General features: G+C 45.6%; 1 protein-coding gene across 3 annotated transcripts; it reads left to right on the top strand.

The window, feature by feature from the left end:
* Window positions 1–129: 129 nt before the first annotated feature.
* LOC120957259 (ATP-binding cassette subfamily G member 4) lies at window positions 130–21,152 on the top strand. Of its 3 annotated transcripts, none has more exons than XM_040379357.2 (8): window positions 130–342; window positions 13,368–13,704; window positions 14,646–14,775; window positions 18,391–18,929; window positions 18,996–19,403; window positions 19,526–19,642; window positions 19,711–19,967; window positions 20,033–21,152. In XM_040379357.2, the coding sequence occupies exons 2-8, from the start codon at window positions 13,647–13,649 to the stop codon at window positions 20,372–20,374; spliced, it is 1,851 nt and encodes a 616-aa protein (XP_040235291.1). In that variant the 5' UTR covers window positions 130–342; window positions 13,368–13,646; the 3' UTR covers window positions 20,375–21,152. The 3 variants fall into 3 exon arrangements, with proteins under 3 accessions (XP_040235291.1, XP_049465925.1, XP_049465924.1); XM_049609968.1 differs by lacking the exon at window positions 130–342 and adding an exon at window positions 9,023–9,167; XM_049609967.1 differs by lacking the exon at window positions 130–342 and adding an exon at window positions 9,219–9,242.
* The last annotated feature ends 1,481 nt before the right edge of the window (window positions 21,153–22,633 follow it).

Below are 22,633 nucleotides of genomic sequence, written 5' to 3'. Positions count from 1 at the left end.
CGCCCCGTTTCCATGCGTGCGTACATGTAACTGTATTGCCAGCGCGCTCGCGTTGCCGTCTCTGTGTGTGTGTGTGTGCCCCGAAGCGCATACTGGTCGCGGGGTTGCATGCGTTTCCGAGCCGTTCGCGAGCGGCAGTTTTGTTTTGGTTCTCAACCCGTCCGGTACACTTCGGTCCCGACAGTCGGCGGACTCTTCGTTCCGAGCTCGAGAAAACACGCGGCCACACACAGGCGGGAGGTTTCCGTGTGCGGTGGTTGGTTGTGAGAATCGAGACGAAGAAAATCGTGAACGTGTGTGTGTGTGTTATGTGATTGTGTTTATGTGTGTGAGTGTTTGACGGTTAGTTGCCCTTTTCCCCCGTTTTTTTGGCTATAATTTTGGGGGGTCAGTTCTGTGTTTTTGTTTTTTTTTGTTGGGCCGCATTTTTTGTTGTGATTGTGGCTCTCTCTCTCTTTCCTTCTCTTCCGAGCAAATATATCCTATTCTTTCCAACGTTTGAGGTCATACTTGGAAGATAAGTGAAGGGGGTTTGGGGAATCTCAACAAGGAAGAGAGCCCTTGCCATGCACGATCAAATTTCCGACGATGTGCACTTGGATGGATCGACGGAATGTTCCAGCACGTTGTGGGCGCATTTCGAGGCAGGCTAGTGACATCTCGGAATGTCTGCCGTTGCATAGCAGTACGTTTGCTTTGTTTACATTCTAGAGAGGTACTAAGGGCTTGTGCTTAGCTGCTGTGAAGTTGGCTCTTTGAAGCAGCTCAAGAAGTGTCCTACATTTGATATAACAGCAAGCACTCCCCGAACGTCGTCTTGGTCGTCGCTTTTTTGTTTTGCCCTTTTGGTTTCAGTTTTTGTTGTTGTTGCTGCTACCTTGCGGTCCTCCTCTACAACCACAACCAAGTGAATGCCGGTGAAAGTGTGACACAGTGTAATTGGATTTTGGTCGGTTTTTTTTTTTCAATCATTGTTCTTCGTCAATTCTTCAATGTGTTGCGTTTCAGCTGTGCATCGTAAAGGCAGAAGCGGAAAGCGTAAAGCCAACAGTACGTTAGTGGCGTGGCGGAAGTGATTGCAAGTTCCAGCTCCAGAACGGTTCCAGAATCTCAAAGTGTATGATTGTTATCAAAAAGCTTTACAAACACCTGAAAGAAAAGCCCTCAAGAGGTTGGAATTTAAACACGACCGGACAAAGTCAAAGTTTCTAATGACTCAACGCAGGACTTCCCTGAGTTTGCATTGCACAGCGTGTTTTGCTGATCGTTGGGATTTCTATCCGAGCCGACCAAATCGAGTTCCACGTTCCAATCGCTATCGGTCCACCTGTTGCATCGATTCTACAACCCCATTAGCTTGGAATATATAATCCCACAAATCTCAACCCGAGCAGGAAACTGATGATAAATCATCTCCAGTTCCGAGTGCTTGGCGGTTTTTTTTTTTCTTCTTGCAAACGGTAAAAAGCGAGAGGCTTTTTATTTCACGCTGGGTTGAATTACAAATGTCACCGCTCACACAATCCGACCGCATGGCTCTGTGCAGGGTTACTGGAACGCGATAGAGATGGTTAGCGAAATAGAGGAATAGTTTGTCCAACACACCAACGTCTAAGCAAGCGTTTGCTAGAACCCTTCGTAACACATTTTGTGCCTTTTACTCGTCTTCGAGACGATTTTTGTTGTTACCGCTTGTGCACCAAAGTCACTCCAACCGGTGGACAGCGTTGGTTTATGTTATTTGAAAGTAAAATGTCTTCCGGGCTTTCGGTGGTGGCGACGGTATCGGCAGCAACACCTTCAACACCTAAGGTCAGTTACCGCGCCAGCTTCGCCAGCTAGACAATGGCTGGTCGTTGGTTGTACCCTAGCGGAATCACGCCACCCCGTTGGCAACGGTAGCCACGGTTCAGTAGCTTGGTGCAAAAAAACACACGCGACTCTCTTCACCAATACACACCCCCTGTCCGCTTCGGTCGCAAAGTACCGCTGTAATAGAACAATTTATGCGCCAGAACTCGTCGCCGCCGCCGCCGCCGGAAGGCATCTTGGTGCGCGCGTGGAGTGCGACTACAGCTGCAGCGGCGAGCGTCATCGTCAACGTGCCAAACCGAGCTGTATTAGTTACGACCGTTCGCGGGCATCTACGCACGATGCCGTTAGCTTCAATTAGTTATGCCGACCGGCCGACCGATCTTCCTTTACAGGCTCCTCACCGCGTCTGGCTCCTTCCCCCTTTGTGACATCGTTTAGATCAACAACCAGATCAGCGCGAGATGTGGTCGTACTTGAAGGTTGGTAGCGGTTCACGGCTCGGCTCGGTGGGCCGTTTCGTTTCGCTTCCTTGCTTCGGTGCGGTTCGTTTCGACGCTGTTCAAGACGACCTGCACGCGTGTTAGAGTGGGTTTGTGCTCGTTACTCCGTATCTCCAAAAATGCATTGAACGCGAAGCCACAAGGCCACTAAAGAACTAGCAAACGCTTTCGCACTACCGAGAGCGCGATCCCTTCACTGACGCTTTTTCGACAAAGATGGTGCTTCGGTCGGTAGACTGAGATCAGGCAGGCTGCATTGACTCTCAATGCTTGAGTTCTTGGTGTCCTTGGTATCATTCGGTAGGTGCCGTATTTGTCCAGTACTCAAACAAGCACGAGTGAGAATGATTCTACCAATCCCATAAAGTCCATGAAGCACGGTGCGCCGAGTCATGGCCTTATGCTTCCGACTGGCTCGCTCTAAGCACCAAGCACACCAAGCGATGACGTGTGCGAAAGCCCCCCGGCAATGCTGAAATCACAATTAAAACCGGCACCAGTTAAGGGTCAAGGGTTCGGACGGTTTTTGATGGATGAAGGAAAAAGGGGTGGTGCAAAGAAACAATTGAATTCTGCTGTAATCAATGTTGAATTGAATTAAGGTTAGTGGCAGAGTGTTTATCATTGCGCTGAACATTCAGCACGTTTTTGACTGATTTTGTATGATAAGGTGTTGAAGAAGAGGGTAGGCGTCAAAGAAATAAACTCATCAGAACCTGAGTCGTAGCTTTATATTGCGCTAGATACGCCTGTTACGGCAGACAGGTCGATAGCGCTGAGGCTTAATGGTTGCGCTACCACACTGCAAGGTATGGGATCGAATCTCGACTCTAAGAATCTGTTATGACACAATTAAGGGACTGAGTTTTATTGATTTAATGACAGCAGTAGATTGCAGGTGCAAAGAAAATCGGGTAGAGTGTGTATAATAATTGCGACTTTCTTTCTCCCGACACTTTTTGTGTGAGGTTACAAGCATTATTGCTTCCTGCCAGTAACCACACGAATGCATTGTACCTTTCTACACCAATCATCATTTTCCAGTAATAGTGACCTCTAATTGCCTCAAACCAACAGCCACACACTCTCGGTCGATTGGTGGAAGGCTATCTTACATTGCGGACTACAAGTTTGCACCGTAAGCTCTAGAGTTGCTTCCTCTTGCTCTAGAGTTGCTGTTAATATAAACAATTGATCAATGGAATTGGATTTCTTTGGCTTTTGTGGCTCATTTTGTTTCACTGACCACAAACCAGCAAACAATGCAACAAGCCTGTGTGTGTGTGTCATTGGACTTAATTTCGGTGCATTTCTGCGCTCTCGAACCCCCAACAACCGTGTGTGAGTGTGTGTGTGTAGGCATAACGCGCTTCCTGTTCAATGTTGTTGAGCAAACCAGAGCAAACCACGATCACGCTATCTTCTAATTCAGCTTACTAGAATGGATGAAAGCTCTGGTACATACATGCGGTGGGCGGATACACTGCAATTAAAAGCACGATTTGCGACATGTGTTCCGATTTCAAAAGGGCAATAAAAACAACGCACCATGCTTTTTTGATTGCAAGATGACAAAAGGAAGGGCACCGTCTTCAGGAAGGTTCTGCGTGCGGAATGGATGCGTATTTCAATCGGCACAGAGTGTAGATGTGAATGGAAGAACTGGAGCATGAAGGTGCTGGCAAAAGAATGAACGATTTTTTATGCCCCCAACGTACAATTACAACAATTTGCCAATCCACCCCCCTTTCGCCACCGTTTCCGTAACCTTTCTGACCACGCTTTTACCCTCACTCTTCTGCATTTCCAATGCAGCGTCTCCTTTGCACAAACATTTGGAAGTAATAGCGCAATAGTAGAGCGTGTGGTGGTGGCCGCTCTTGCATGCATGGCAACATGGAAGGAAGACCACATGCATACATTTGGTTTTGGTATGCTCGATGCGAACCGTTTTATGATGATGGGTACGGTTGCAGCTGCACTTGCACCGATGCACATTGCAATGGGGTGCAGGTGTGTGCAGTTTGTGGCTGTGAAATGATGTACCTTCGGCGGCGGCCCAGTGTGTAAGTGGTTCAAGGTTGATTGAAATATTGGTTTATCGGTTGAGCTGTTTGTTTGCTTTGCTCATTGTAGGATGGCTGTAGGGGAAAATGTGCTAATGATTTTTTTATGATTGGTCGAATCTAAAAGCACAATTATTTCACAAAATCATTATTTGATTAGATTCTGGTAGCAATAATGGTCAGCTCGTATTGCTGATTCCAACAAAATCATTTGAATGTATGCATAGAGCTAACAGAACACAACATACAGCGCTACTTGTGCTTGTGTAAATATTTCCCCAACGCAGCTGCATCGCTTAGCTGCATTCACATGAGCACATGAGTAATAAAAGTGTTGCACAAATAACAAGAACAGAATCAAACAAAAAGTGTTAACTTGTTTGTGCGTCACTCCACTGGCCAAAAATCCGACACTGATGTTTGTTTGCTTCAGAAGCGTCGTCAAACTGGTTTTGGGACCACAGCTGCACAGCCTCTTGCAAGGCTTGCTGACGCAGCTCGGTGTACGCAGATGAGGTAGCGGCAAAAGGTGCACATTGAAGTCATTCCAAGAAATGTAACACATTTAATTGTCTAACGCTAACATTAAGCATTAACGCGGTTGAAGCAAGTGGCAATAAAAATGTGCTTCGTGCTTTAAAAATGAGGAGTTTTTAATGAACCGCACGTGTTTGTTTGCAGGTTGCTTTAAGGTCAAGACAAACGTTTTGTTTTTTGCTGTGCCACAAAGAAGGAAAGTGCTTACGCGTGGCTTTATGCAACGTTTGCCTTTAATTTTATCTTCTGTGTCGCTGAAATGGAAGTTGAAGAAGAGAGCCTAAAAGAAATGACAGCTAATAAGTACACTATCAAGCACGCCTAGCAACAGGTTGCTATGTAGAGCAGTCGTCAAAGGGGTTGTTTGCCAATAGACGCATCCTGCGTTCGAGGCTCATCTGTCAAAGAGTGATTTGTTTCTTTTTCTCGTAGTCTATTTCTTTCCAGCCATATCCTTCTTTATGGCATTAGTATGTATTTTTAACAGTAATTGATAGCTCTCCTCAGTGGCGGATTAAGGGTATCGGGGGCCCTAGGCGGAAAGACGAGTTGAGGCCCCTGTAAATGGTAAATGTTGCTGTGCCGGGGGGGGGGGGGGGGGGGGGTGTTGTACTGGGGGCTCTTGTCGCTAGTACTCTGTTCATACGGCATACTATAGAATGGCGATCTACGGGGCCCCTAAATCGGCGGGACCCCAGGCGACCGCCTAGTCCGCCTACCGTTAGATCCGCTACTGGCTCTCCTTTTTTACCGGACAATGTTCAACTCTCTTTTGTTATCCTCCAGCGAGGTCGCAAAAGAAATAAAACCACCGTTGCATTCAAACCCGTTACCCAGCAGTTGCTCCTCCTTGAACAATAACTTGCGCTGGTTGGATTGTTTTGTTTGTTGTTTACTTTACGCGACTTACGGCTCTTACGCCTACTGACACTGACTACATATATTTGCTGACCAGCTAGCTTAACTTCAATTAAAAACCCAACCTTCTTCCCCTTCGGTGCTGCAGCTGCGTAAGGGGTAAAGGCGCCGACACGCAGCCACGCAAAAGGTCGTTTGAGTGGTTGCCTTCCGCAATATTCGCGATCACGCCTTGTGTTTGCGTGCGGTCGATTAACCGTGCTCACGGTTCGGAAGAAAGACTGGGTGTTGCACGTGCCCAATGCCTCCCCGGCTGGGTGCGCGTAAAGATCAATAATTAAATGGACATCCGCGTCCGCAGTCTGCGGATAAGAACCAACGTTCCTGCCTGTAGTGGACAGGTAGTAGTAGCATTCCAGTGGCCCGTTAAGTTGACACAGTTAATTATACAAAGTCCGTGGAACGGAGATCTGATGTAGATGATGATGGTTGGTGCAAATTGGCAGGGTCAGGAGGTAACAGGTTAAACATGGTCCGGTGGGTCCTGCACAGGTCCCAGAAGAAACAGCACACCTCCAACAACGTAACCTGTATGATTATGACCGGTTAGTGTTGTAATTTGCAGCTTGTGTTGCCGCTGGTTCTGTTTTCTCTTAACATCGTTCTGTTCTAGTTTTGTGTGGAAGGGATTTTAACTGTTCTTCCCCCTAGTCTGACACGTGCTTATCAGAAACAGCTGCTATTTAAGGGAGTGTTGTTGTTGTTTTGCTCTGTTCTGGTTGAGTGTTTGTGCGTACTTTACTGAGCTCAAGCAGTTTTGCCAGAACTTCTTGTTTCTATCCCCGTTTCTCTACGTAGAACGTCCTCGTAGGCCGTTTCAGAGAGTTCAAATTCCAACAGAAGTCAGAAGCCTGATAGTTTTTACTCTCAATAAGGCAATGCTCCGCAGTTGGCAAAACATTCTCACGTGTAGTGCAATGCTTCGGCCGGGAGGGTGCAAAACCTTGCTTCAGCTGATAAGACAGAATGATGCTAAAAACCGACGCCATCCCTCGACCTCGTGCCTAGGGTGTTAGAAGTTCTGGAACACTCTTTCCGGCAACAGTTGGAAATGCAAGACGGAACTCCGTGCGTGGCGATGACATAATTTAGTATCAGTAACACATCGAGGCGTGTGATTGTTTGCCGGCCAACAGCTTCTAGACAGGAGGATCAAGAATCAGTTTCCAAGGAGGAGTAGGCCAGTTTCGCAGTCTTTTCTGTTGCAGGAAGGGCTTTGTCAAAACGCACACTGTGCTGCTTTGTTCAGGTGTATCTGAAGAATAGCCGATCGATGAAACCTTGCCCCGGTCTAGTAGGCCACGCTTGGTAGGCATATCCTTGGCCCTGGCAATCGGTGCAGGTCCGGGTATTAGTAAGCACACAGACACACACACACGCTGACTGACGTGTCACTAAAAGGCGCGTCACAGCAGTTCGTTAGCATAAACCAACACTGTCCAGCTGTCGAATTAATCTTGACGTTCTAATCTGCGAGCCTGTGAGCCTTCTGTGATTGGAGCTGCTCAATAGTTGTAGTCATAGCCCTTATCTGTCTTCTCACTCGAGGAAGCTCGTGAAGAATTAATACACACACACAGCTCAAGTGTTAGGGTTTGTTTATGGTGAGTCTGAAAGTGTTTAGTCTTTGTTTGTAATTCCTTTTTTTCTGATGAAACAGATCGATCCCCTGACAGGCCCAGGTCAGGCTCAAAGTCTAGTACCACAGGCACACTCGTCTAATCGCAAATCGACCCAGGAAAAGGAGCGCTTCTTTCACACTTTGTTGACCTGTACGATAGTGTGAACTGTTGTTGTTCAAATCCCATACAGCAGCACGACGATGTAAATCGATCGATGCGTTATGAGGGGGGAATATACAACGGTCGCACATGCTCCTGCTGCACTCGTATGCAAATGCATCCGAGTTATGGTTCATTTATGACCCGAGCGGGAAGCGGCGAGTGGTATGAATGAGCTGGACGTCACTTGTTGGACTAATCTTTGACCTCCATTTCGCGTCCAGCGCACTGTCGCGCACTGTCGAATGTATAATTAATAAATAATCTTTGATGTTGGCTGTGGTACGGTGTACCATAAAAGTAGCGGCGTGAGTGGCGAAATTTCCTGTTACATAAACAGTGAACAGTGGACGGAATTGTGTGCCTTTTTTTGTGGGTTTTGCCGACTATTGTTGTTTGTGGGTTATTTTTATGAGGCTCAATAAAGAATCTGCGAATTGCTAACCTTCGTCTAATTCGCACATTTGGTGTGGCCTTGCGGTGTTGTGGGAAAATCCCATTTTACCGAATTGTTACCAATTTGGGAGCTTTAATGGCGCAATGGCTGTGTGGCATTGAATTGTTTGTTTTGTTTAAATTCAACTAGATCCTGCTCTCATAATTCAACTCGAAACTAAAATGAATACACCTTTCCAGACAAATAGGGCACCATTGTGATGAAGCACGTTTTTAGAACACCTTAACTCACTGAAGTAGCTAACAATCGATGGGAAGCAATCGAGACGATCGTTTGACACTCTACTTGAACCGCTATTTCCCCCACTCATTAGCTGACCTTCGATTCGATCCGCTTGATCACACGTCACGTCGAGTCAGCGTTGGATACAAAAAAATGAGGCTACTTGTGACGACGACACAGTGTGTCAAACCCTTGCATACCTTGCATCTGTCAGCTCGATCATGCAAACCCACCATCAGGGAGCTAACTAATTGAACAATCCGATTCAATTATAAGTGGCCAATAAAATGCTAATCGAATCATTCCAGCGTGCTTTGTTTTGCCCGGTCAGGGTACATTCCTGATCGTAAACTGCGACAATTAGTCACCGCGGCGCGGGTGATCGTGGAACGTCATTCGCCGCGGCGTTCGAGCAGAGCGTTTGTTCCCGATGTTATCGTTTGTCGCGCTCGTCCGGCACACGTGGGCTTCGTTGCGCAGTTTGGCCAACAATTAGGTCACACTTGGTGTGTGCCGGGCTGGCGGTGGTGATAACTTCATTGGCAGAAATCCACACACTATCGGTGCTCCAGTATCGTGCGCGCTTCAGTATCGTAGCAAAATGGGACACCGCAGCACATAGTATCGGAACGGAGTGCATGTGAGTACCCTGCGCCTTCCGTGCGCAGCCTCTAAGTGGATCGAGCTGCGGAACAAAGCCACCCAGGACTGTTAAGTAGGCGAGTGGTTAGTGCGGTGCTAATCAGTGGAGCACTTCATATCGCTTGCGTTTGGTGTGCACTCAGTGGCTGTGTGGCTTAGTGATTAACTGCTGCTATCCGCCCGCAAATGTGCAATGTGCAAGAGTGTGAAGTGTGCGCCCTAGCCTATGGTGAGCATTCTGATGGATTGGTAGTGTACAGGAAGTGGGTGGCTAGGATAAAATATTACACCGAAAGGGCCAAAGGTGATGATGTGTAGTATAATGCGAAGTGTGTAATAGTGAGTCTAAAATTGGAAATAGCGTGTTGTTTGCTTGTCCAAGTCCTTCAAGAACATTTAAAGAGTTTTGTACTAAAATTGTTCTAAAAAATTTCTACTAAGCTATTTCGTGATAACCTCAACGGTAACCAATATTTTACCAAGTTTATTCCTGGACACGAACTTGAGTACTCCTCGCCACAGTGACCCACTTACCGGTGCCGTCGAACGTGATCACTCACGTTTTGTTCCGTGATAATACTTACTATCCAGTGGAATGACTTAATCGGACCAGTACGCCTGCCCCGCGCGGGACATTAGCTAATAATGGCATCCTTTGCCCTAACCCTTCATTAGTACACGTGTGTGTCCACCGTATTCCCCATCATCTTGCCGGCGTGTGAAGCCGTACAATTAGTGTCCCCCGGGATCCCTGGGTTTTGTACGTAATCGGTACAGGTGCTGATAGTGCCCTTCACTAATCGATTACAGTGTGCAAAGGTGTTTTTTGTGCCAAGAGCTACGTCAATTTGTTTACATTGGGAAAGCTATATCACGTTCCTTTCTTTGTTCAGAAATCGTTTGAGGAGATATGCCAACCGGAAGATGAGTTGTACAGTTGTAGTTAAGGCACAAAGCTACTATTTGATGTGTCTTGTGAAATGTCTTTTAATCCTTAACAAAATTACTATTAACTTGATAGCAAGTATGATTTATTTTGTACAGATTTCTGATGCTAGGCTTTCGATATGCCGTCATCTTAACTACAAGGTTAAAATACATAACGATGCATGCAAACAGTAGCCACCTGAGTCGTTTGATCTTTTCAAATCCAGGCCACAATCTTCACCTTACAACTCTTCCTTTGGACATTTATTAATTAGTAAGCCACCAACAGTCAGCAGGTGCACCAGGTGGAGGTAAAACATTTCTTCACTGCGTGACGGTATGCGTCGTAAAAGTCAAGTTTGAGTATGTGAGGCGCAACCTTGAACCGGGCGCTACCGGGGTGGACGGGTAAGCCGCGACGCGGTCGTCGCGAGTTGTCCAAAAGTGTAAACGAGCTCCAATCCCACCACAAACACCACCAAGTGTCACCACGTTCCAGTGCAGCAGTACAGTGGCAGAAGCAGAAAAATCCAAAACATTCTACCACACAGTTCTCTTAGGCCTGCAGTCCCATTCCACTGATGGTTCGCCTTTTAACCGGTTCGTGGTACATTTCGGATGCATATGATCGTGCCCCGGGGCCGTACCAACTGATTCTGCAGTTGATGCAGAATGTTGCAACAGCAAACCGAGTGCTCGCTGCTGTGTGGACGGGGATTTCGATTTCAGATGATCGGTTTTGACTGTGGACTCTGTGGAGGTGCTGTGGAAGAAAAACAGAATGTACTCGCTTATGGTTAGAAAACTTAAACGCGACCTTCTAGGAGCATAAGATAGGGAACGGGTTCGTTGATTTTTTTTTCGGTTGTGCAGAACACCGTCCAGCAGAATCGTTTAGCCGTTTGGCAGGTTGTGTTTGAAAGCTCGTAGGTTTTGTACCACTTTTTTTGTTCGTTGCAATGAGTCGTTCTTGTGCAGTCGGTGGTCGCTTGGGAGTTATGAAACGATTCGATCGATGGCGAACAGCTGGAAGTGGTGAATAATGGTTCCATTTAATCATAAATTATGCTCCATGACTATCATTACGCGGGTGTTTCATCAGCAAACCATTTATTTTTCTATTAGTTTTATGGATTGGTACTGCTAAGTACTAAGTGTACATTTCGAGGTATGTCAGGAGATGGCGATGCAATGTTAAGATAAATTGGGATTTTTTTACAAAAATATTCTTGTTAAATGAGTATTTTAAATATTGTTTTATAGAACTATTTGCAATGAATTGAAGGTTCAAATAAGCTAAATAGAAGCCAAATCACCAATCAACAAAATATGGTGAAATTAACTCTATTTTGATACTTATGGTAGTGGCGCCCTCTTTCGGAAAATTAAAAAAACACATAGATCAATCTCCGCTCCAAGTGCTATTATCATTCTTTGACAGGAGATATTTAAAATCGCTCTATCAACTTAATGTATTCGTTCGCCATTTTTTATTATCTGCGTAAGTCGCTCATTATACCTTTTAATTGCGTTCGTTACCTATACTGATTAAAAAAATGTTAATCTACTGCAACAATCGATGTCTCACCGTCGCGAGAGCGTCTCGCTCGATAATTAAATGAGTCACTAAACAGCACGCGTTGACAGGAAAATTGTGCACCTTGTCGTAATGTTACTTTAAAAGCGCTAATCTTGGCCGTTTCTTTGCTTCTGTTGTGTGCAATTAGAACAACATTCCTGGTGATTTAATTTTCAAATCATCTGCTACGGTTAAAGGTTACAGCATCGTTTGATTATTTATGTTGCGGCTGTATTACTCATCCACCGGGTTCACTTACCCACAGTAAATAAAGACGTTACGCTGGACATTTTCCGGTTCACTGGTAACTAATGTTCTTAGTACCGTGTCGTGATATGATAAAACCCCGCTGGAGCTTCCGTTTTGCACAAAACACAAGTGGGAACAAGATGTAATCATCTTTTCTCACCTCACTTGATGTATGTAATTGTTTGGGAACCGAACTTCTCGCCTCATTGCACCGGTCAGTTCACCGCCCTGCGATCGATGTCGGTTGTGCTGCTGTTTCACCGTTGTCATGGGTACCGCCATCACGGGGTGTGCATAAACAGTAGCTTCATTTGCATTGCAACCGTCGCTGACAGTTTGCGGACGCCACGCTGGAGTTTATGAACTTTATGTTGACACACTGCGACGTGCGCACACACACACACACACACACACACACCGGATGCGAAGGAATGATTCGTTAATTTACAATGCGGCGGAACATCGTCGGTTCATCGTTTGAGGTCAACACGAATTGACGTCCATTCAAGTGTTCGATCTTCGATCGCCGATCGATGCCGTCGATGCTCTTCGTGTCGTGCAATTGTTACATCGGACGTCGTTTGGATTGTAAACGATGCATCTCCTCGTTAGACACTCCTGTTTGGAGTTGGAGTTTTGTGTCTGGTTCGCAAAAATCGTGATGCACGTAAATGCATGCACGTTCGCGGGTGACGTTGCCGTATCCTTGAAGCTCTGGGTGGTGAGTGGCACCAGGTGTACCTTTCACCTGTGCTGAAATGATCGTGCCTTTTTGCTGGAAAACTATTGATCGTACGAAGCTTCTGGAATTTCTCCTGCAGGTTGCATATTTCAATGTACTGTAGTTCTCAAAATAGCCATAATTTCCCTTAGCAATCATCCAATAACTTCATCTAATATCGCATTAAAATGATCGTTAAAATTCAACAGAAAGATCTATTCATAAACCAGATTCTGTATCAGTGTAACCTTGAGATCGACTCCAAATTCCAAACGACGCCATAGGCACAGAATCATTCCAATTATTCTCCAAATACGGCAGCATCCATCAACTCTGATGGTTTTGATCGTTTTTGTGGTCTAAACCAAATCCACGCTTCAGCCCAACTACAAAAAGACGAAGTAAACAAATAACAACCCGTAGTCATTCCCCACGCTTATCCTGCTGTTGGCTTCAGCATGTTGTAAAAGCAACATCAGCAACAACAGAGAGAACAAGACACAGAGCAATCAGCACGAGATGAGGTGCTGAGGATAGCGAAAATAAAAGCAAAACAGTAGAATGGCCAAGGCAAGGATCAAAAGCAATGATTATAATCGCTCCGATGGGACGGAGGGAGGGCCATTGGTCGAGTAGCAGCAGCAACACCAACGTTCGGTCAAGATCAAGGTGAAATGGTTGCCTGCCACAACAGTGTATCGATTTGTGCCGCCCTATACGCATGGTTGTCTGATCTCGACGTTACAGCTAGAAACCGGTTACCTCCGGGGTTGGGTGTAGTTCAGCTGAGCTGTTGTTTGGAGCGAACCGAGGTGGATGGTCCAGAGCTTGAATATATCAAAATTACGTTTGTTTACATTTTTTATTGCACCGGAAGATATAGTTGTAGCAATGTCTTTGTTGTCCTCTTCTTGTCTATTAATTATATGTATATTTTTTTACTTCATTTTTAGAACAAAAAACATCACATAATTGAAGAAAAACGCGGACATGGATTGATGGAATACGCCTTAGCAGAAGGAAGTTTCGTCGTAGCGTGTCGTACAGCGTACAGGTGTAATTTAAATAATCCTTAAAAAACCCTAAAGTTGAATCGAGAACAAGAACAAAACACACAAACCCAAAGGCAGAACATTCCCGGACGAGCGTGTGTGTGTGTGTGTCCCATCCGGCAGTTGGCCGCTTAAAGTGCACTCGACAGCACCGGCAACAATCACCACCGTGGCTTCAAGATGAAAGACGTCGAGTTCCAAGACATCGAGTATGCGGTCAACGTACGCAAAAGTTTCCGTAAGTGTTGGGGCCTGGGATGCACTTTACCGGTGCAGTCGTGCGTCAATGCGTAAGCAAGACGCTCGGCTTGCGAGCGGACACGGGTTCTTGATGTTGTTTCGGTGTGTGCGACTCGGTGCACAGAAAACAGAACACCAGAACCCAGTGAGAGTACCAGGAAGAAGCCTGGCCCGAGGTTAACCAGTTGTGGTGGTGGTAGTGGTGGCGGTGCATCGATGCACTGTAATTTTAAATGAATTATTTTGCCCCCGCACCTAGCAGGGGGACAGCTCTGCCTTGGTGCGGTACTGAGAACGCGAAAGAACCATGAGATGAGAGTAATGGCTTACAGTTTTTATGACGTTCTTTTTATCTAAATGATTAAAGCGTATTAAGAGGGAAAGGTGTCGCTAAAGTCAAGATCGATCGTCACGATCATTTGTCGGAAGTTTTGTAAACAAATAATTAAAATCAAATTACTTGAAGGCTTACAAAGACTACTAAATTGCTTGCCTCTCCAATTCCAATTCCAAACTTCCACACGTTGTTTTTGACAAGTTGCCTTCCGGCCATTATAATCGTTCTATCCGATACAGCTGTCTCACAGAGATGAGGCTTTGATTTGCCTTTGTGAAGGTCATCTTCATACAAAAAGCTACCCAACAATTCCCATTGTAGCATAGCGTTGTGTCAATCAACAGTGAAGAGGATTAACCTATCAGATTTGAACAATCCGTCCACTTTGATGAGGGCAAGAAGTAGCCTCAGGTGCGACCATGACACAAATAGCTTCAAAAATATGGTCAAGATACCTATCAAAGTTGTTGAGCGATGTGTGTGAGCAACCCTCTCCAACTCCAGTAACGATAATTTGGTTGTATTACTTAATATTTGCCTGTGTATGGTTTAACTAATTTGCTTCGTTTTTTATTTTCTATCTACCCTTATTTTCTCCACAGTAAGTGAAAGTCACAAAAGGACGATCCTGAAGGGCGTCAGCGGTGTCTTCCGGCATGGACAGTTAACCGCAATTATGGGTCCCTCGGGCGCGGGTAAAAGCAGCCTGCTGAACGCAATCTCTGGCTATCGGTAAGTGCAGTACAAGCGGACGGTTTGGCTCCCCCGGGGGCTAACACGAGACGCAAGAATTACAGTTGGGTGTTTAAGCGTTGTTAAGATGTCGGTAAGGTGCCGTACGTAACATTTGAACCTTATCAGAAGTGTACTCGAACGCGGTGCAATAAGGAAGCGGGCAACACGCATCACCTCTTAGATAACAAACCTTCGGCGCGTGATCTTTCTGTTGTATTTGACCCCCCCAACCAAAGGGAGTGTTGAAGAGGTTGTATTCAAATCACACTATTGAGCCGATAGGGCCATGTAGGGTGCTCACTTTTAACCCTAGAATCTTGGTCATTTCTCACACATATCTGACAATCCCTTTTGCTGTTACAACTTGCTACAAAGCAAACACAAAGAATAGTTTCAGTGTTAGTTGAGCAGAGCAGCAAAATTAATGCCCCACTGACGTCAGAGTGTCTTTCACGAGAGCTGATCTCCGACGATCTTGCTGTTGATGGCTCTTGACAGACATGTGTGGGAGGCCACACGCTTCAGAAAAACAATCGCACATTTGTGCCTAATGACACTTGGCTGGCACGTTTTTGCCCCTGCGACTAGAAGCAGTTTCCTCTAAGCGCTAAGATGTGACTAAGGATTAACTTTGTATTTAAGGGGGCTTTTGGTTGCAAAATGCCATGATAGTTTCATTAGAAAACTTCTATTTTCAAGCTCTTTTTTAAAAAGAGCTCCAAAAATGCTGCATCAAAACGAATCATTACTCCCGCTTGAGTCAGAACTATCTCAGTGTTAGCTTTGCCCGATCACGTTGCACACGGGTTCGCTGGCCTCGCCGTGTCGCAGAACTGGTTGCGTGTTTGGCCTTCTTGGCTGCATAGTTTGTCGGCCGGGCGATCGTCTACAGTGCAACTGGCAGAATGCCAAGTATGCTTAAAAAAGATCACGACGGCATACGATCACTTTTATATGCAGACAAACGCATCGGGACATGGCTCAGTTGGGAGCATGCATTCATACTGCCACAGAACGCGCGTGTTACCTTCAAGTCGTTCAAATGAGATGCAAATAAAGTAATGTTTGAGTTATTAAAGATTCTTTTGAATGAAACGTTGAAATTTGGCTTAAAAATTCAATAAACAACGACTAAAAACGAACAAGGATTCTAGCGCCACCTATTGACAAATTGTATTACTAAAACATCTTCGATTAGCATAGGCAATCATGTCATACGAATCAAATGGAAGAGAATAATGTTTAAATATGATCTAAAATCAATCAAACAATCAATTTTCACTCAACGTTTCCTTACCTCTCAGCAAAAATAGTGATACGATAATTAAATTAACTGCCCCACTGTAATTATCACCTAATATACCAATTATCGTCCATCGCTAGTGATCCGCTCCCCTATTCTACCGTAATTAATTCACCCACATTTCTCGTCCATCTCGCATCTCGTGAGATTGTGTGTCGGTGGCCCTTACCCCACAAAACGCATAAGCGCATACGCAAATCGGGCCATTGACCGGCCCGGTATCGATCGTGCGAGTGTGTGCAAGCACGCGCCCCTCAAGAAGCAAGTGCAACCAAGTTTTCACATACATCGCACATCGTGCACATGCCCGGCAGGGTCGCCCGAACGACGTCTTCGCCATCGATCATGTCTTACAAACGAGTGCGAGTGCGCGCGCGCGTGTGTGTGTGTGCCTTTTGCCAAGTATGGATTACCCTTATGAAATACTCCGCCAACCCTCGCCTGCTCTTTCATCTCGTTCCATTTGTTCTCGAAGGTCCGTGAGCGCTATGTTGCACACTTCGCGTCCGTCAATTATTTTTCTCTGCCGGATCAATAAAGATCGGGGCGCTTTTTGCTCGCCCGACAGGCCCAACGGAACCAACCTCCGGCACGTGCATAAATATGAAGTAATTTATGCTGGCAACACACCCGCCCCGTTGCAGCTCCAGGTTAAGTCTGGCAAGCTGAAGACATAATCAATAAAGCAACCTCCCCTTGGGACAATTAACGTTCAATGTTTGTTTTGTACGTGTGACGATCGTTTTGAGTAAACGAAGCATTGTTTGAATTTGGCTCGGTTTGCAGGCTGTCATTCACTCGCAGTGATCGATTAAGCACGAGGTGGGAACCATTTTTATTGCTTTGTCACCCGACCGTTAAATGCTAGGTTAGCAACGTACGTGGAGCAGGAGTTTCCTTCGCTCCGTTCCGTCAGTTTTGTTACTTTCGATTTCACTAACCGCAAAGATTACTGAATCGGGTAAGGCACAGGGCACAAGGGTAGGTTTGACACATTGGGGTATTATTGTTTAATGATACGTTCGCGATGCACTACGCGCGCATGATAAATGCGCGTACACTAACGCGACCTTGCTGTAAGTGCGAAACCGCTTTGCTGTTGTGCCGTCCCTTTTCTTTCTATCATTGCAAATAATGACACGCTGTGCTATTGGGTGCGAGGTTTTTATGAGCCTGAGCGCGCATATTGCACAGGGTAAGCAGTTGTATGTGTAATTTTTTTGTATGTAACGGCAAAGATAGATTGGTAGATGTGCAGCGAAACGGAACCGGAGCAGCTTGTCGCTATCGTCCGGTCCGATCGCAGGTAGTGTTGCCACTTCCCCGCATGCGCGTCCCGTTGTAGTCGCCTGCGTGGTAGACATTTACATCTCTTTTACACCGCGACGAGTGCGCTTAATGTATGGCCATTTGTCATTTTGCGGAGCGGTGGGGCATATGCCGTTTTGTATGCTTTATGCACACGCTAATTGCACCTGCTCGCGTGTTGCACTGATCGCACTGAACGATTGCAGGCAGGAAAGGCGTCCTGTCGGTGACTTATTTAAAATTCAATTTCTATGACATTGCGCAAAATTCGGGCGAATAGGTTCATGGTCTGCCGTTTCAATTTGAATTAAGGAAAAGTAGCACCCAGAATGAGAGTTAAACTTTGACATTTTCATTAAAAATTGTATCTAAATAGTTCAATCAAAAGTCTCTAAAAACAACAAAATGTTTGATTAGTACTATTGCATACATTTGGGCGTGTAAAGATGTTTCAAGCAACATTTTTGTATTTGAATTGAATAATCAAAAAGGAATTTAATGCGCAGCTGAGTATAAGTAGTTAAATAGGACATTAATAAGCCATAAATACACTTAAAGAAGCTTTATGGATGCACGAACAATCTGTAATAACTAAGATGTAATAATGTTGCCTAAATTTAGGCGTGGAAAACAGAACATAGCCGGTCTAAGTATGCTGTCATAATTAGAACAAGTGCTACATTCTGGGTCAACTGGTGACCGAGAAGTAATTAACAAAATGCACCTCATTTCTCCACCTTCACCCGGCCTTTATCACGGCCTTGTTTTACACTTTTACAAAGTAGCAGGCTTAATTAATGCAACCCGATTAAAACGATTAAACTGGGTTAAAAGAATCGCTTGTTCACGAGTGCGTTCTTGTGCCATTTTCGTTGCGGCAAACGTCATCCGGAATGGCCCGGTCCCGTGAACAATTGTTTCCATTTCCTTTCACGTCACTCAGTTTTTGTTCTGTTTTCTTTTCGTTTCTTTGATGAACTTCACCCAACACACCACCACAGTAAATCCGGTGTCCAGGGCACGGTACACCTGAACAAGAAGGCGTCATGCTACATCACCCAGGAAGATCACCATCAACCCATGCTGACGGTTGAGGAGTTGATGGCGATAGCATGCAAGCTTAAGATCAAGGACCAAACGGACTGCCAGGAAACGATCACGGAGGTACTGTCCAGCCTGAACCTGAACCATCGGCGCAATGTGACGGCCGAGCGACTGAGCGGCGGCGAACGGAAGCGACTCTCGATCGCGCTCGAGATGGTTGCCAATCCGTCCGTCTTCTTTCTGGACGAACCGACCAGCGGTTTGGACGAGGTGACGGCAGCCAACTGCGTACGGCTGCTGCGAGATCTTGCCCGCCAGGATCGTACCGTCGTCTGCACGATTCATCAACCGTCGGCGAGCATTTTCGCACTGTTTGACCACATCTATGTGATTGCCCGCGGCCAGTGCGTGTACCAGGGCAATCCGAAGGCACTCGTACCCTTCCTAGCGCACCTGAACATCGAATGCCCTCGGCACTACAATCCAGCGGACTTTAGTAAGTGGTTGACTCCCATATCCCCTGTCTTCACAGTAACTTTACTCATCCCTTCTCAACTTGCAGTTATTGAAATCTGTGATAGCGACACCCAGGAACTGATTCCCACGCTTGCCGACGCGATGCAGAATGGAAAGTCGATTTGCTCCGAGCTGCAGCTAACGGGGGCTGGTGCCACCAGCTCCGGACCCGCCTCGATCTCCTCCGAGCACGAACCGTCCTCGCTGGAGCCGGTCGGCGAGTTCGTCCTGAAACCGACCGTCACCTCGATGGTACTGGACCGACAGGGCCCGCACGTCAGCACGCTGGTACAGAAGATGAAACAGATTACGCGCTTCTTTCACAACCGGCACGCCGTGTCCGGGTTCGTCCAGTTCTGGGTACTGTTCCGGCTGATGTGGACCAAAATCATACGCAACCGGACAGTGCTGTGGATTCAGCTGGTACATCACATTGCGTGTGGAATATTTATCGGTAGGTTTGCCTACATTTAGGCGTCTAGCTGTGTCTATGGTTTCTGTTGCACCAGAAGCTATGCAATTTTCACTACCAAATCATCCTTTTGACATTAATCTAATAAATTTATTCTTTTCCAGGCCTTATTTTCCTGAATGCAGCCAACGACGGTGCACGCATGTTCGATCATCTCAAGTTCTGTCTTGGAGTGTGCTTTTTCTTCTGCTACACCCAGGTCATGGTACCAATTCTGAGCTGTAAGTACAGTTGTCGAACTGCCTCTTTCTAGAGCTATCCTAATCTTCTTCACAAATTCCTCTCCCAGATCCGCGAGAAGTGAAGTTGGTAAAGAAGGAATGCTTCAACCGCTGGTACGGACTGTTTCCTTACTATCTTGCCCTAACACTGTCCCGGCTGCCCGTACAGCTGCTGCTCAACATTGTGTTCACCCTGCTCGTGTACTGGCTGTCGGGTTTGCCACCAGAGCTGTTCCGCTACTGCCTGTTTGCGCTCGTCGGCATCATCGTTTCGCTGTGTGCGGAAGGATTTGGCCTCATGATTGGTGCCACCTTTAACGTGATGGTAAGAAGGGATGGTTTTACAACAGTTCTCCATAAATTTTCACGCTTTTCCCTATCGTTTTTTAGAACGGTTCCGCCATCGGACCACTAACGATAGCACCATTCCTTGGGTTGGCCATCTACGGGTTCGACTTTGCCCCCCAGATTCCCGTACTCATGCAGTGGCTGATGCGTGTGTCCTTCATCCGTGGTGGTGTCGTCTCGGTCGTGCTGGTTGTGTTCGGCTACAACCGGGCCCGGCTCGAATGTGACGAGATGTACTGCCACTTTGACGATCCGAAGGTTCTGCTGCATTACGTGCGCATCGACAACACCACGCTACTGTTCGAGCTTACCATCCTGATCTCGATGACGCTCTTCTACCGGCTGGTGTGCTACCTGAGCCTGCGGAGACGGTTCTACAAGTAACAGGACGACGTTACCGTTCGTTTGAGCCCACGTGACGCAAAAACCACATTGTGATCCTGTCGATAACGGTTGACCGTATCGAGAGTTTTAATTTTTCTTCGTTTTAAGGCTAAGCCAACTATCTCCTCATGTGTTGGTTGGGTTTCACTTACAATCGTGCGTGTAGCTTTTGCACGACAAAAACACTGACCCATTAACGCATCCAAGACTTCCATCTACTACAGTACAGTAGCGAGCGTTAGTGTAAGAGACTTTGTATCTTTCCTTTTGTTTTCTTTTTATCGTAGATTATAGTAGGGACAGGGGCTTTTACTAGACGAATCCAAAGTACTATTGACAAGCAAAGGAAGGTCTCTCTGGAGGGCGGAAGGACATGGGACATGGGACAAATTTTTACAAGAGAGACAACTCAATACTAGCAGGAGCTAAAGTAGCACAACATTCCCAGTAGTAGCTGGTAGGGCGAAGGCAATAGGCAAACTTCTTTTATTTACGATCGAACGTAGAAGCAAAAAACAGCAGTTGGGGAATGTGTGCTGCACCGCCGTCAAAATGCCGTCATTCTTCACCCACTGGTTTTGTATCGTTTCTGTTAGATTTTAAGGTGTAGCTTATTAAGCGTGTAGTGTAGAGCAGTGTATGTGTGTGTGGTTCAGCAGGATATGAGCTAGTGATGATACCTTTTTTTTACATGAAAAACAAACAAAAATCTGTACTTACAAAAATGCGACAGCAATAAATGATCAATTGGTCCGTTTTTTCGACTTTTGGAATGAAAGTTTTGGGTTAATTTATTCATTTGAATGATTTTAGAACCATTTACATAGCTTTTGTAGTTGTTTGCTTCAGTAAAACGTAGAAAACGCCAATTTTTTGTAATTTTAACGACCAAACCACGTGGGATTTAAAAATGGTGCAGCATTTCAGGCTGAAGCGTTTCCTGTCATGAAATATTTCAATCGAAACGACCTTGAAAGTTTTCAATCAAACGCTTGCTTTTAAAAATTCTTGATCTTGACAAAAAATGATTTCATGTACGTTTATTACTATTTATAAATGATTTGTGTTAGCTTATCATTAGAATACATTAGTTAAGGTTTTTTACTACATTTTAAAAACAATTTCTATAATATTACATGCTACATGCAGCCCTAACACATTTTCCATTATGGATCTAGTTTGATAAAATATACAATTGTTTGGCATACCGGGCACTAAGAGCTAATTTAAACCACCGAAACACACAAATGCCCAGTTCATCTTACACAAATCCCTTTGTTATTACTAAAATTATCCACATAAGCCAGACGAAGCGAATGTTTTGAACTAATAAATTCGTACGCCAGAGTGGTTGTCCTTTTAAGTGTAGTTTATACAGCTCTTCGTATGTAAACATGCAATCATGGCACCAGGTACCTTGGCTCACCGCTGCCAAGACAATCGAATGTACTGTTTGCAACTAAACACGGTCACATTGCATATTTTTAATGAATGCCATAAAAAATGACCATAACCGGGTGGTGAATCCTGGCGCAGTGAATGTAAGCAATTTATTTGCCGTTAATCGTGCCCCGCAAAAGGGAAGGATCACTTACTGCTTCATTAGCAAAGGCCAGCAAAAAAAAAGAAAGAAATGGGGGAAAAAATAAAATACAAACAAACGCACGGACTACCATTTGCAGAGAAATATTGCAACGAGTGATCTTCATCCCCACGAGCAAGATCATCGCCAAATGGACCTGTCAACCAAAGGAAAGGGTGCCCAACTGTATCGTGTTTGTGCATTTGGCAGACTTTCCGTTTTTGTTTTTTTTTTTTCACTTCCTCCACCCGTTCTGGATCAACGCCAATGGGACTGAAATATTTTTAAAGCCGACCGTGCACATTTGCCGCACCCGTTCGAATCGGGCGACTTGCTCTGCCGATCGACGGTGCAAGTGTTAGAAAACTGCAGCATCGAGTTGTGGGGGTTTGAGTTGTGCCAAAAATATTATTATTACACATCTGCTGCCACTCCCCCTCCCGTGACAGGTTCATCCCACACCTGGGGGAAGCGCGGGCGTGATAGAAATTACTGAACGGAGCATTTTTGTTGAATGGAATGTTTTTCACCAACGCCAATCGAGCAATGCTCACGTTCCGAACCGTACACACGGTCATGTTGGTGCATTTTTGATTGATTTGCCCTGCTGCCGTTTGAGGAAAATACGAATCAATGTTTAAATCGCTCAAAAACACATCACATGGCGAGGCTTAATT

This window comes from Anopheles coluzzii, chromosome 3, assembly GCF_943734685.1.
Source record: "Anopheles coluzzii chromosome 3, AcolN3, whole genome shotgun sequence".
NCBI classification, from domain to species: Eukaryota; Metazoa; Arthropoda; class Insecta; order Diptera; family Culicidae; genus Anopheles; species Anopheles coluzzii.
The sequence above is the reverse complement of the archived record's forward strand: the minus strand, read 5'-3'. Positions and strand labels throughout refer to the sequence as shown.